Source organism: Arvicola amphibius, chromosome 12 (assembly GCF_903992535.2).
Source record: "Arvicola amphibius chromosome 12, mArvAmp1.2, whole genome shotgun sequence".
NCBI lineage: Eukaryota > Metazoa > Chordata > Mammalia > Rodentia > Cricetidae > Arvicola > Arvicola amphibius.
The window spans coordinates 57,317,166-57,333,234 of record NC_052058.2 but is presented as its reverse complement, the minus strand read 5'-3'; the positions used below and the strand labels follow the sequence as shown (position 1 = coordinate 57,333,234).

General features: G+C 41.6%; 1 protein-coding gene across 1 annotated transcript in view; it reads left to right on the top strand.

The window, feature by feature from the left end:
• F5 (coagulation factor V) overlaps positions 1-16,069 on the top strand; it is an 82,876-nt gene that overhangs the window by 25,312 nt on the left and 41,495 nt on the right. Inside the window, 5 exon segments of the mRNA XM_038349964.1 lie at positions 9,067-9,210; positions 12,284-12,339; positions 12,341-12,509; positions 13,910-14,075; positions 15,331-15,508. Of these exon segments, the coding sequence (XP_038205892.1) occupies positions 9,067-9,210; positions 12,284-12,339; positions 12,341-12,509; positions 13,910-14,075; positions 15,331-15,508 (713 nt within the window).

The following is a 16,069-nucleotide window of genomic DNA, read 5'->3' as shown; positions in this document are numbered from 1 at the left end:
TCCAACTCTCTTTCTTGTTATTTGGTTGAGGCTGTGTTGGTTGGTGGGTGGGTGGGTGGGTTGGTTGATTGGTTGGTTGAAAGGTTAGTTGGTTGGTTGGCTGGTTGGCTGGTTAGTTGGTTGGTTGGTTGGTTAGTTGGTTGGCTGGTTGGTTGGTTGATCTTTTATTGTTTTAGTGGACAGGGCCTTGAACTCATAACAATATTTCTCCCTTGGGCTCCCATGTGGTAGGATTGCAGGTGTGAACCACCATTCCCAGCTAAGTTTGCTTTCTTATAAACAAGCTGAACACTTTGTGAGTGTCTACTTTTGCTGACCTATGTAGATCTGTGTATTTGAGACCTGGGATTTGAGGACCTTAAAGAATGGGCGGTCTATAGTCTAACGCTGGAGATAGTTTTCCGGCACTTCCAGTGTGCTTTTATAATACTCAAGTGAAATGAAGAAAGCAATGATCTAAGGAAGGTTGTTGGAGTTCAGAAAAACATGAACAGTAAACCATGTAAATAAACTCCAGCAAGCACACACTAAATATTGACAGAGCAGCCCTTTCCCGGAACTTTCCCAGGACTGACCAGTATAAACATGATTGCCTGGCACTTACCATCAATGATATGTGGAAAAGCACGAAAGCAAGGCAGAGGCCACATCCAGGTGCAGGCACACCGAGGACAGCACGCAGTATGTTCTTTCATCAGATTGGGTTCTGAAGCTATGACCTGACATCCAGGAAGAATGAACATGTCGTATAAACCAAATGTAAATGTTTAACACAGGAGTCATAGAATACGTCCAAGAACAATGCAGGGAACAGATGCACCTGAGATAAAGGCCCTCTGCCTTTCTTCCCGGAGCCTCTCTCAGTTCACCACATTGTTGTTCACCATAGGTCATTCTTACAACCACCATGTTCAGACAGTGAGGCATTCCATTAGCTCTGTTCTTAGACTTACCTTGATTTTCTCTTCTCCTTCTCTTACTCTGAGCAACTTCAACCCACCTTTCATTGAAACCATCAAAGAGCCACAACAAACTGTACCAGGGGATAATGCCATTCATACCTATACACAAGCCATGTACCCAGCTGCTTATTCATCATACAAACATATTTTTAAATTTCCTGGCATATAAAAGATACTGCAATTGCATTGAAAGAATTTATTCTTTTTTTCTTGTAGTAACATTCTTTTTTTCTCATTTTTTATTAAAGATTTCCATCTCCTCCCCTCCTCTTCCCCCTTCCCTCCCCTCCCTTCCATCCATACTCCCACTCCACCCCTCTCCAAAGACAAAGAGCCATCAGGGTTCCCTTCACTATGTTAAGTCCAAGGTCCTCCCAGCTCCCCCTAAGTCCAGGAAGGTGAGCAACCAAACTGACAAGGCTCACAGTGAGCCCGTCCATGCTGTAGAGTTCATGTTCATTGCCATTGTCCTTGGTTTCTCAGTCCTCCTCCACCGTCAGCCACATTCAGAGAGTCCGGTTTGGTTCCCTGTTCCATCAGTCCCATTCCAACTGGACTTGGTGGTCTCCCGTTAGATTTGTCCCACCGTCTCAATGGGTAAATGCACTCCTCACGGTCCTGGCTTCCTTGCTCATGATCTCCCTCCTTTTGCTCCTCATCAGGACCTTGAGAGCTCAGTCCGGTGCTCCTATGTGGGGCTCTGTCATTTTCTCCATCCAATGCCAGGTGAAGGTTCTATGGTGATATGCAAGACATTCATGAGTATGGCAATAGGATCTGTACATTTCTGGCACCCTCTCCTCAGCTGCCCAAGGAACTATCTGGGGGCGTCTTCCTGGACACCTGGGAACCCCTCTAGAGTCAAGTCTCTGCCAACCCTAGAATGGCTCCCTTAACTAAGATATATAATTCCTTGTTCCCATATCCACCCTTCCTAATCCCAACTATCCTATTCCCCCAAGCTCTTCCCATCCTCCACTTCACACTTCTTCTCTCCCCCATCCCCCATCCCCCCCCATCCCACCTCACCCCCATGTTCCCATTTTTTGTCCGGCAATTTTGTCTACTTCCAATATCCAGGAGGATAACTATATGTTTTTCTTTGGATTCACCTTCTTATATAGCTTCTCTAGGATTTATTTTACGAATTATAGGCTCGATGTCCTTTATTTATGGCTAGAACCCAATTATGAGTGAGTACATCCCATGTTCATCTTTTTGGGCCTAGGTTACCTCACTCAGGATGGTGTTTTCTATTTCCATCCATTTGCATGCAAAATTCAAGATGTCATTGTTTTTTACCGCCGAGTAGGACTCTAATATGTATATATTCCACACTTTCTTCATCCATTCTTCCACTGAAGGGCATCTAGGTTGTTTCCAGGTTCTGGCTATTACAAATAATGCTGCTATAAACATAGTTGAAACAATGCTTTTGTAATATGATTGGGCATCTCTTGGGTAAATTCCCAAGAGTGGGATTGCTGGGTCCTGGGGTAGGTTGATCCCAATTTACTGAGAAACCTCACACTGCTTTCCAAAGTGGTTGCACAAGTTTTGCATTCCCACCAGCAATGGATGAGTGTACCCTTTACTCCCACATCCTCTCCAGCAAAGGCTATCATTGGTGTTTTTGATTTTAGCCATTCTGACAGGTGGTAAGATGGTATCTCAGCGTTGTTTTGATTGCATTTCCCTGATTGCTAAGGAGGTTGAGCATGCCCTTAAGTGTCTTTTGGCCATTCGAACTTCTTCTGTTGAGAATTCTCTGTTCAGTTCAGTGCCCCATTTTTTAATGGGTTAATTAGCATTTTAAAGTCTAGTCTCTTGAGTTCCTTATATATTTTGGAGATCAGGCCTTTGTCTGTTGCGGGGTTGGTGAAGATCTTTTCCCAGTCAGTAGGCTGCCTTTTTGTCTTAGTGACAGTATCTTTTGCTTTACGAAGCTGCTTAGCTTCAGGAGGTCCATTTATTCAATGTTGCCCTTAAGTCTTGTGCTGCTGGGGCTATACGTAGGAAGCGGGTCTCCTGTGCCCAAATGTTGTAGAGTACTTCCCACTTTCTCCTCTAACAGGTTCACTGTGTTCAGATTGATATTGAGGTCTTAATTCCATTTGGACTTGAGTTTTGTGCATGGTGATAGACACGGATCTACTTTCATTCTTCTACAGGTTGACATCCAGTTATGCCAGCACAATTTGTTGAAAGATGCTTTCTTTCTTCCATTGTGTGCTTTTAGCTCCTTATCAAAATCAGGTGTTTGGGGTTATGATCTGGGTCTTCTATTCGATTCCATTGGTCGACTTCTCTATTTTTATGCCAATACCAAGCTGTTTTTCAATACTGTAGCTCTTGTAATAGAGTTTGAAGGTCAGGGATGGTAATGCCTCCAGAAGTTCCTTTATTGTATAAGATTGTTTGGCTATCCTGGGTTTCTTGTTCTTCCATATAAAGTTGAGTATTGTCCTCTCAAGATCTGTGAAGAATTTGATGGGATCGTTAAGGGATTGCATTAAATCTATAGATTGCCTTGGATAGTATTGCCGTTTTTACTATGTTGATCCTCCCAATCCAGAGCAAGGGAGATCCTTCCATTTTCTGGTGTCCTCTTCAATTTCCTTCTTAAAAGACTTAAAGTTCTTGTCAAATAGGTCTTTCACTTCCTTGGTTAGAGTTACCCCAGAGATATTTTATGCTATTTGTGGCTATCGTGAAAGGTGAAGCTTCTCTGATTTCTTTCTCTGCTTCCTTATCCTTTGTATATAGGAGGGCGACTGATTTTTTTGGAGTTGATCCTGTATCCTGCCAACGATACTAAAGGAGCTTATCAGCTGTAGGAGTTCTTTGGTGGAGTTTTTCGGGTCACTTATGTACAACTATCATATCATCAGCAAATAATGAAAGTTTAACTTCTTCCTTTCCAATTTGAATCCCCTTGATTCCCTTGTTTTGTCTTATTGCTATTGTTAGAACTTCAAGCACTATATTGAAGAGATAAGGAGAGAGTGGACAGCCTTGGTCCGTTCCTGAATTTAGTGGATGCCTTGAGTTTCTCTCCATTTAATTTAATGTTAGCTGTCGGCTTGCTGTAAATAGCCTTTATTATATTTAGGAATGACCCCTGTATCTCTAATCTCTCCAAGATCTTTATCAATAAAGGGGTGCTGAATTTTGTCAATGCTTTTTCTGCGTTCTAATGAGATGATCATATGGTTTTATCCTCAGTTTATTTATATGATGAATTACATTGATAGATTTTCATATGTTGAACCAGCCCCTGCACTCTCTGGAATGAAGCCTACTTGATCATAGTAGATAATTTTTCTAATGTGTTCTTGGATTCTGTTTTGCCAGTTATTGTTATTGAGAAGTTTTGCACTGATGTTCATAAGTGAGATGGCCTGTAATTCTCTTTCTTGGTTGAGTCTTTGTGTGGTTTAGGATCGGGGTAATTGTAGCTTCATAAAAGGAATTTGGCAATGACTGTTCTGTTTCTATATTATGAAATACCTTAAGGAGTATAGGTATTAGGTCTTCTTGGAAGTTCTGGTAGAATTCTGCATTGAACCCATCAGGTCCTGGTCTCTTTTTGGTAGGGAGGTTTCTGATAACAGTTTCTAATTCTTCATGACTAACAGGACTATTTAGAGCATTTACCTGGTCCTGGTTTAACTTTGGTATATGGTACTTATCTAAAAAAGTGTCCATTTCTTTTACATTTTCCAATTTTGTGGCATACAGGCTTTTGTAGTAAGATCTAATGATTCTCTGAATTTCCTCTGTGTCTGTGGTTATGTCCCCTTTTTCATTTTTGATCTTATTAATTTGTGTGTTCTCTCTCTGCCGTTTGATTAGTTTGGCTAGGGGTTTGTCAATCTTGTTGATTTTCTCCAAGAACCAGCTTTTTGTTTCATTGATTCTTTGGATTGTTTTCTGTGTTTCTATTTTGTTGATTTCTGCCCTCAGTTTGATTATTTCCAGTCTTCTACTCCTCCTAGGTGAGTCTGCTTCTTTCTTTTCTAAAGCTTTCAGGTGTGCTGTTAAGTCTCCAATGTGTACTTTCTCCGTTTTTTTTAAGTGGGCACTTAGTGCTATGAATTTTCCTCTTAGCACTGCTTTCATAGTGTCCCATAAGTTTGAGTATGTTGTGTCTTTATTTTCATTAAATTCAAGAAAGACTTTAATTTCTTTCTTTATTTCTTCCTTGACCCAGGTGTGGTTCAGTAGTTGACGTTCAGTTTCCATAAGTTTGTAGGCTTTCTGGGGGTAGCATTGTTGCTGAATTTTAATTTTAATCCATGGTGATCCGATAAGATGCAGGTGGTTACTAATATGTTTTTGTAACTGTGGAAGTTTGCTTTGTTACCGAGTATGTGGTCAATTTTCGAAGAGGTTCCATGAGCCGCAGAGAAGAAGGTATATTCTTTCCTGTTTGAGTGGAATGTTCTATAGATGTCTGTTAAGTCCATTTGGTTCATTATCTCTATTAAGTCTCTTAATTCTCTGTTAGGTTTCTGTCGAATTGACCTGTCCATTGGTGAAAGAGGAGTGTTGAAGTCTCCCACTATCAGTGTGTTTGGTTTGATGGCTGCCTTGAGTTCTAGTAATGTTTCTTTTATATAAGTGGGTGATTTTGTATTAGGGGCATAGATATTCAGGATTGAGACTTCATTCTGATAGATTTTTCCTGTAATGAGTATAAAGTGTCTCTTTCCATCTCTTCTGATTGATTTTAGTTTGAAGTCAACTTTGTTAGAAATTAGTATGGCCACACCGGCTTGTTTCTTAGGTCCATTTGCTTGATAAACCTTTTCCCAACCCTTTACTCTGAGTAGATGTCTGTCTTTGTAGTTGAGGTATGTTTCTTGTAAACAGCAGAATGTTGGATCCTGTCTTCGTATCCAATCTCTTAGCCTGTGCCTTTTTATAGGTGAATTGAGTCCATTGATATTAAGTGATATTAATGACCAGTGGATGATAACTCCGGTTGTCATTTTTTATTTGGTAGTAGAGATTGTGTGTTTCCTTTCTTTGAGATGTGCTGGTGAAGGGTCACTAGATGTCTGAGTTATTTTGGGCAATGCTGGACTCCTTTGTTTGTGAATTTCCTTCTATTACTTTCTGTAAGGCTGGATTTGTGGCTATGTATTGTTTAAATTTGTTTTTATCCTGGAATATTTTGTTTTCTCCATTTATAGTGAATGAAAGCTTGGCTGGGTATAGTAATCTGGGCTTGCATCCATGGTCTCTTAGTTTCTGCAAAACATCTATCCAGGACCTTCTGGCTTTCATGGTTTCCATAGAGAAGTCAGGTGTTAGTCTGATAGGTTTTCCTTTATATGTTACTTGACCTTTTTCCTTTGCAGCTCTTAATATTCTTTCTTTATTCTGTATGTTTTGTGTTTTGATTATAATATGGCGAGGGGATGTTTTTTGTTTTTTTTTTTTTGTTTTTTAATCCAGTCTATTTGGTGTTCTGTAAGCTTCTTGAACCTTAATAGGGATATCTTTCTTTAGGTTTGGGAAGTTTTCTTCTATAATTTTATTAAATATATTTTCTGGGCCATTGAGCTGTAATTCTTCTCCTTCTTCTACGCCTATTATTCTTAGGTTTGGTCTTCTTATTGTGTCCCAGATTTTCTGAATGTTTTGTGATGAGAATTTGTTGGATCTGCTGTTTTCTTTGATCAGTGCATTTATTTTCTCTATGGTATCTTCAGAATCTGAGATTCTTTCTTCTATCTCTTGTATTCTGTTGGTTATGCTTGTTTCTGTAGTCTCTGTTCGTTTACATAGATTTTCCATATCCGGCTGGCCCTCGGGTTGTGTTTTCTTCCTTGCCTCCATTTCAGTTTTCAAGTCTTGCACTGTTTCCATTATCTGTTTGATTGTTTTTTCTTGGTTTCCTAGGATATCATTTACAGATTTACTCAATTCTTTAAACTTTTTGTTATTCTTCTCGTCCATTTCCTTAAGGGAGTTTTTCACCTCCTGTTTAAGGGACTCTATTACTTTCATAAAGTCAATTTTTTCTACTTCTTCTTGATTAGTGTGTTCAAGTCCTCCTGTTATAAGTTCGTTGGGTTCTGGTGCTTTCATGTTGTTTTTCAAATTGTTGGAGGAATTCTTGCATTGGCGCCTGCCCATTTCTTCCTCTGAATAATCCCCTTTGGCTCTTCTTTTAGAAGTTCAATTACCCCCAATGAATTCAATTCACTCACCCCCAATGAATGATGGATCCTCTGGCATACTGTCAGGTCTCCTTGCAGGCCAAGCAGCTCGCTGACAAAGGGCCTACCTTGCTGAGGGCAGGCTAATGAAGGAGGGGACCTCCCACCGGCCTGGGTGCACTCAATTCCAGGTCCCCGGCGCCCAAACAGGCTGAGCTGTGGGATTTTGTGGCCCCAAAGATGGGAGGATGAGGCGGGGTAGGGGGTTCTGGATGCAAGCTGGGAAGGGACAGGAAGAGAGAGGGCAGTATCCGGGAGAAGTAACCCCTGCAGGAAGAGCAGGAAGTGTGCGGGTGGGGGGGGGGGGGGGAGTTGGGGAATGTCGGTGGTCCCTCTCCGGGCAGCTGCCCGGTTCAGGCACTCACTCCTCACTCACCCCAAAGAATGATGGATCCTCTGGCAGACTCTCAGGTCCCCTTGCCGGCCAAGCAGCTCGCTGACAAAGGGCCTACTTTGCCGCAGGCAGACTAATGAAGGAGGGGACCCAAGAATTTATTCTTATAAATGGCATTTTCATTTTATCACCATTTTTACTCATATAAGGATGGGTTTATCTTTACAGAAACATTTCTCTAGTTGAGTGCCCATTTATCTGCAAATGAGGAAGCTGTGTTCAACACGGGGCCTTGTGTTAAACCATCAGAGTGCTGAGGTGCGCATTCTGGTCTGGAAGACTGGAAGAAATATGTGTTTTTTTATTGTTGATGGTAGCCGTTTTGAGCCTTTTCCCCCCAAGTAAACAATTGTCAACTTATTTTATGTAAATACTTGATTTTTTATTGATTTTTTATTGATTTTTTTGTGGATTTTGCATCACATATCCTGATCTCATTCATCTTTTCATCCCTTCGCATCTACCCTCTGCCACTGCAACCTCCCCCAAACCAAACAAAACAATTTTTTTAAAAAAAGAAAGAAAAATCTTGTAGCGAAAACTGCAATGTTCCACAGTGAATCACATAGCATACCCTTTACCCCATACATTTTTACTTTCAAGTGTTTGCTACAAAGAGTCATTGGTCTGGTTTGAGGCCTCTGGTTGCTGCTGGGCCCTCCTGGACATCCTCTTGGAATCTTTCTGGACTCCTCTTGTGTTGACTGAGTTTTCTGTCCTGCCCGGTTCCCGCAGTCATTAAGTTCCAAGAAATCACACAGAGGTCTACATTAACTGTAAACTGATTGGCCCATTAGCTCAGGCTTCTTATTAACTCTCATAACTTATATTAGCCCATTATTCTTGTCTATGTTAGCTACATGGCTCAGTACCTTTTTCTGTGAGGCAATCACATCTTGCTTCTTTTGTGGTAGGGTCACAATTGTGAACCAAGCTTTCCTCTTCCCAGAATTCTCCTGTTCTTGTTGACCCACCTCTACTTCCTATCTGGTTGTCCTGCCTATACTTCCTGCCTAGCTACTGGCCAATCAGCGTTTATTTAAAATATAATTGACAGAATACAGACCATTGTCCCACATCACTCTTGGACATCCTGCTGTTGCCCTGTGTTGTGGAGATCCTGCAGCTTTGGATCTGCAGGACTGGTCCCTTCACATGCTCTAGCAGATCACCAATGGGGTGGATGTTGGGGTGGACCAACTTATATCCCTGGTTTGGGGCCTGGGTGATAGCTGGGTTGGTCAGCTCACCAGTTCTCCCTTATCCTCATCACCAGCACAAGCTCTCCATCACCTCCCTGGCTAGCTCGCCCTTTGCAGCAGGCAGTAAGGATTGGAACAGATCATAAGACCTGGCTGGGAATGTATGCTTCAAATTTATATCAACACTACTTGGTTCTGGCCCCAAGTTCAGATGTGTGAGAACACTGAAGGTATTCTTCAATCTGGAACACGATGAAGGCATGTCTCTTCTCTCTCAGGCACACTAACTGAAGACGGGACTCAGAAGATGTTTGACAAGCAACATGTGCTGCTGTTTGCTGTGTTTGACGAAAGCAAGAGCTGGAGCCAGTCACCATCCTTAATGTACACAGTCAATGGCTTTGTGAACAGGACAATGCCAGGTAACACAGGGACCTTGCACCATGTTCACAAGCAAAGACATGTTCACTGGTACCTTGGTCCCACTGGTTCTGTAAGGTAGCTTACCACATACATCGGTTTCCAATGCTGGGAGCAAATTATCACAATCTTGTGCAATGATTCAGTGACTCTCAGAACCTTGATCATCATCATCTTGTGTGTGTGTGTGTGTGTGTGTGTGTGTGTGTCCTATCCAGGAAATACAACAGATAAATCAGAAGGCAACAGGTGTAGCGTCTGAGTATATCATTTCTACTCAAGTACAGAGTCACTCTCTAATAGGAATGCTCAAATAGAAGAATGAAATACAAGGGCTGGAGAGATGGCTCAGTGGTTAAGAGCACTGGCTGTTCTTCCAGAGGTCCTGAGTTCAATTCCCAGCAACCACATGGTGGCTCACAACCATCTGTGATGGTATTGATGCCCTCTTCTGGTGTACATGAAGACAGAGTGTTCATGTATATGAACTAAATAAATAAGTAAATCTTAGGAAATAAATAAAGATGCCGTTTAGTAAAGATAACAGGACTATGCTCTATACCATACAAATATATTATAGTTGTTCAAAAAGTCTATTGATAAACAATATTCAGTGGGCATATAGAAAGTTTCTCTTCCATCTACAGATAAGAGTTTTTGCAAAGAGGTAAAATCATAGCAACTATAAAGTGGAGGGAAAACTGACTTCCACTGTTCTAGTCAATTTTATATTGCTGTGATAAAATGCTGAATGCTGGCGACTATATAAAAAAAAGATGCTTAAAAAAGAATTCAGTTTCAGAAGCAGAAAACCCAAGACTGGCAGGCTCATCAACTCAGCCTTTGGTGAGGGACCACTTGTCTGTGTCATAGTAGGGCAAAGAAGCAAAAGGGAAATGGCTACGTGTAGAAGAGGCCAACAACGGGATGGCCTTGCTTTATAATAACTCACTCGCGTGAGAATTAACCAAAGTTCCATGAGAACTACATTAATCTCCTCCAAGGACAATCTCTCCAGTGACCTAACCACTTTCCTCTGGCTCTATGTTTATAAGGTTCTACCACCTGAAATTCACTACACAGAGCCAAGCTTCTGGTGTCTGAGCCTTTTAGGAGACATGCTGTAACCATAGCAACCACCAATACCACTTCCACTTCTTCTAGGTCTTTCTAGTAAAACTGACATAGAATGAAAAATTCAGGAGATATATGCACGTGTGTGTGTGTGTGTGTGTGTGTGTGTGTGTGTGTGTGTGTGTATGATGTAGTGATAACAACTCAGGGAGAAACCTAGATTTGCTTTTTCTCTTTGTTCCCATGGTGACCTGGGGATTGTTCATTTGCTCTGTGGGAGACTTTAACCTTGGCTTCTATCCTAGATTTACATTCAGATTTAAATTTGCAATCACAAGATACAGATAACTGGCTACAAATTGGTCCCTAGGATATATACATATTAGTGTATACTACATAAGTAAATACACATATGTCCCATAGCATATATGTATATATTATATTTATGCTCAGTTTAGGAAAAATGAAAGTATTTCCCTACTAAAAAATTCCAGGGGCTGCTGAGATGACTCAGAGAGTAAGGGTGTTTTTCTCCAGGCCTGATGACCTGGTTTCGATCCCTTGGACCCACATGGTGGAAAGAGAGAACCAGCTTTCACAGGTTGTCCTCTGACCTCATTGTGAATCACGCGATTCATGCAATACACAAAACCAATCAAACAATTGTAAACAAAAATAAAAGTTCTAAATTTCATTATATATCAATATCACAAATGAAGTCTTTTACAGAGAAATAAACGTTGTCAAGAGTTGAGGTCTGGGTTTCTTTCCATTTTTATTCTGTTTCATTTGGCACCATTTTTTTGCCTGGCTCATTCAGCTCTGGGTATTGATTCTGAGTTCCAAAATTAGGTTCTTCCAAAGCTGAGACTGAACTAAGTGACCTCTTCCTTGGAAGATCTGAATTTGCACCTCATTCATCTCCCTGCCTTTGTGCTATCCTTACCAACTAGTAGGCTCAATATGCTGTTTCCAGAAGTGGAATTAACAATCCCATTATCTGTGTCCTGACAGGGAAAATAATCCGTGTAAATATATAAAAGCCAAAATGGCCGACTGTGTGTAAATAAAACAGAAACAACTTGATCAAGACAAAGAATTTGTAGTTGAAAAAGAATAATTAAAATAAATGCAAAAGAGCAAAAAAGGGAAGAAAAATTAGTAGACACAATACTTATGCCTGTGAAGGCTCCAGTCTTATGGAGCAATATATATTGAACAGACATGACACTACTACTGTAGATGTGCTCATTGCTGTACTCAGTGTGAGCTGCTTCTGAAGGGGATAAGGGAACTCACAGAAACACACATATCTTCTAGCTACCTCCCAGCTTCCTGTTCACAATGTTCACAAAGGACAAACGCCTCCATGGATGAGAAACCAGTTCCCAGCCTATCCTCTTATATCTAGTGGTCATGGATCTGGGTAGGAGCCAATTCTGGATTCTTTCCCAGAGCAAATAAATGAGCATTTTCTCCATCACTGTGGCAACAAAGAAAGCAAAGTTGAGCTTTCCCCCTGGTTCTTTCTCCCTCAGTTGTTATCAATCTCTCCATGAAAAGCTTTGGCGTCCAGTTGCAGCAAGGACATCAGTAACACAGAGAGTAAACCACTATCATTAAAACAATTCAAAAGTGGGTGAAAACACCATAGAACATCCCTGGCACATCTTCACACTTCTTTCTACTTTGACAGAACTTGACCTCTACCTGCATGAGAGGATTAGGGTCCTGACACTCTGGCCAGATCAATGTGACCAGTACTTTACTGATTCATACACTGAGAATATCTTGAGAGACCTCTCAGTCCTGGACCAACCGTGATGGTTTGTCACATATTCAGCTGCCCCTTAGCTTTCGTCCTTTAGCTGTCCCTGCAGTTCTGGGGGAAAGGCCCCTTTCTAAGCTCTATCCCCTCTTTGGGGTACTACTTGCTGCTTGAGTTGTGACTGTTTGCGTGCCACTATGCATTTGGATGCTTTTTTCCTTCTCCCCTCTCAGATGTAACAGTCTGTGCCCATGACCACGTCAGCTGGCATCTGATTGGAATGAGCTCAGGGGCCAGAGCTGTTCTCTATCCACTTCAACGTCCAAGTCCTGGAGCAGAACCAGCACAAGGGTGTCCACCATCACGCTGGTCATGCAAACAATCGACAGACTGCGAACATGACCATGAGCCCAGAAGGAAAGTTGATAGTTTCTTCCCTCATCCCAACGCATTATCAAGGCAAGAAACCTTTCATGACCGTCTTGTGTTGGGTGCAGCTCCATTTGTTCTCCTTTACCCTTTTAGTCAACCCCACCCAGATTCATGACCCAGGGGTTGGAGATGAAGGAAGTGAAGGAATGACAAAGGACCTTTAAGATAGAGGTCTGTCTCTATTTCCATGGACAGAAGAATAGAACTGATGTTTTCTATGGATACATTCTTGGGGTGTCTTTCACATGTAGGCAGGGGAAGGAGCCCAGAGACTAGACAGAACAGTTGTGTGTTGTTTTAACTGAGGAAGGGGGCTACACTGCAGGCCAAGCTGGCCTGAACTCACCCTATGTCTAAGCTGGTTTTGAACTCATGGCAGCCCTCCTGTCTCAGCCTCCCCAGTGCTGGGATTATAGGCATGAGCCACCATGCCAGCTAGCAATGGACTTCAGAGAGCAGCAGTTAACTCTCCTGAACCAGCAGGAGTTGTGTGGTGCCGTGTAAATAAAACAGTTAGCTGTCCTGTCACATGGTTTTGCCTTTAAACTGTTGAGAGGAAGACTCATGTTGATAGAGTTGAAGATCTAAGCACATTCTGTTACTTTCGGAAACTGTTACCAACGAGGGTGTAGGCACTTGAGGAATAAATATTGTATGAGATCACTTTGTTTGCATCCTGAGCAATGGAAATTATGTTAAAGTGACGACACTGGTAAACTGTCACTGTGGTATAGTTATTAATAGGAATAGAGCAAAACTAAATCTAAAATTAAGGACAAGTGGTATGAATTAACAATCACATTAAGTACACACCATTGTGTTCTTCATTTATCAAATGGACAAATAACAAGAAAAGACAATCTTTTTGTTTTGTTTTTTGAGACAGGATTTCTCCTTGTAGGAGCCTGTCCTGGAACTTGCTCTGTAGACCAGGCTGGCCTCAAACTCACAGAGATCGGCCTGCCCCTGTCTCCTGAGTGCTGGGATTAAAGATGTACGCCACCACTGCCCAATGACAAAATTTTTACATTTAGTTATTTTGGAGAGAGAGAGAGAGAGAGAGAGAGAGAGAGAGAGAGAGAGAGAGAGAGAGAGAGAGAGAGAGATATGAAGGGAGCGAGCTTTGTTAAGGATCAAACCCAGGGCCACCTACATGTTAAGCCCCCACTTGACCATAGTGCTATATCTCAGTCCTAGTCCCAGGGTTTTAAGTTTGCTCCTCCATCAGGGAACCTTTCTACCTTCTTCCTCTAGCCCTTGCCTCTCATCCTGCTCTCAACGCTTGCGTCCTCTGTGGCCCATCATAAGAATGTCTGAGCATTGCTTTACTGTTATTATTTGTATCCCATGAACTGTTTTTTTTAAATACACGTTTTGATGAATTTTTTTCTCTTAAATTCTACTGCTGACTTTATATCTTAATCCAGCTGGAATGCAGGCTTACATTGACATTAAAAACTGCCCAAAGAAAACCAGGAGTACCAAGACACTCACTCGAGAGCAGAGGCGACACATGAAGAGGTGGGAGTACTTCATTGCTGCAGAGGAAGTCATTTGGAACTACGCACCTGTTATACCTACAACTATGGACAAGTGAGTCGGGGTCAGACCACCATGCAAAGATTAGAGGCGTGCTCCTCAGATGGGTCCTTAGGCTAAAATTCCGCAAGTGGCCAACTCTCAAGGGACACAAGTATTGGTTTCCACCTAGATATGCTTATCCTTATCAACATTTAATTGCCCCTAATTCACCATAGGAATGTGGCCTGGTGATGGTAACAAGAACAGCAGCAGCTAGAATTCTTTGAATGATTGCCACTGCTAACCCTGTAATGGATGTTTGCTAAGGGCTTCACGTTAGTTCTACAAATTCAGGGCTACTCTTCTGTTCTCATACCTGAGAGAAGATGCCAGAAAATAATGAGGAAAATTGGAAATTCTAGTGGCTCCTCATATGCCAATCCTAATAAGAAAGGTTAAAGTGAAATTTCACTGGATTGCTGCTCTGTGCCTATCAGACTGTCAGGTTCACATTACACCATTTGTTTGCCAAGAGGTGATGGGAAACAGAACTGATCACACATTCTGGTGGCCCAGGGTGCTTCTAAAGACTTCTGTAGGATAATTTGACAAATATGTTAGAATTGTAAGCATATATACCTTTCCCCAGGCAATCATCCTGCTCTTGGAATTTAACTGCAATCAAAGTATTCCTATCACAAGTGAAGGGCTGTGGGAATAAGGTGCATACTGCTGCACTATTAATAGAATAGAAAAATTAGAATCAATTCCAAAAGTCCATCAATTGGAAAAGAGTATCAAGTTATAGCACATTCATGTATAGAATACTGTGAATCAAAAGAAAGAGAGAGAGAGAGAGGAAGAGAGAAAGAAAAAAGAAAGAGAAGAAGGAAAAGAGAGAGAAAGAAAGGGAGAAAGAAGGATAGATGTAGAAAGAAAAAAGAAAGAAGGGAAGGAAACAGAGAAAATAAACAGAAGAGAGAGACGAGATGAGAGAGAGAGAGGCTAGGAGAGAGAGAGAGAGAGAGATAGAGAGATGAAGAAAGAAGAACAAAAAAAGGGAAGGTCAACAAACATTTTCTGTTCAGATATTGCTTCTCACCAGGTACCTATAACCTATTCAGTACTGGAGGAGGTGACTCTTAATTGCTAGTTTTTGGCTGTGTGAAGGACATCAGGAAGTTGCAAACTACTCTGAGCCTGTTCCAAGAAGCATTTTAGCCAACCCCAAAGCAGAACTTGCATGCACAAGGATTTCCCACTGCTGCACTGGACTCTCTACTTGAAGTAGTTTGACTTTTCTTTTATTATTTCATTTCACTTTAAGGAAATACAGGTCTTTGCACTTGGATAATTTCTCAAATCAAATTGGAAAACAGTATAAGAAAGTTATTTACCGGCAATATGAGGACGAGACCTTCTCCAAACGCATGGAGAGTTCCGGTACCAAACAAAGTGGGATTCTGGGCCCTATTATTAGAGCCCAGGTCAGGGACACACTCAAGGTAAGCAAAGAAATATGGAGGCAGGGAAGAACTGAACCAAAAAGACGGATCAGGGATTGGCAGCTTTTAATATTTTTAAATGTATTCATATAATTTTAAATTCAAACACAGCTTTTAGTTTTACTTAGTATTTCATGTATTTATAGTCTACTCAATAACACAAGGGTCTTGACGGATAAACCAGAAGGGAATAAATCAGAGTCACAAGTAGGTGCAATGAAACAATCCCAAGGTTGTCCACAAAGTTTGTCCTCACTTGAACAGCGAAGTAAAAAGGAAATACGCCCGAGCAAGGTTTACACGCCTGTGAACACAGCACCATTTGCCTGAGGTAGAGAGCCAGGAGTAACTTCCTGTGTCCTTGACAAAATCCCCACAACTGTCGCAAAACAGAAGGGGTGGGCAGCTTTTGAAAATAACATTGTTCGTTATCAGTGTGAGCATCCAAGTCAGGAGAGTGGCGAGAAAATGACTTCGGGACAGTCTGTATGTGGCTCTAGTGGTTGCTCTCTAGTCCAGTAGCATTTGTATCACCTGGGGCCTGTGATGGAGAGAATCAAC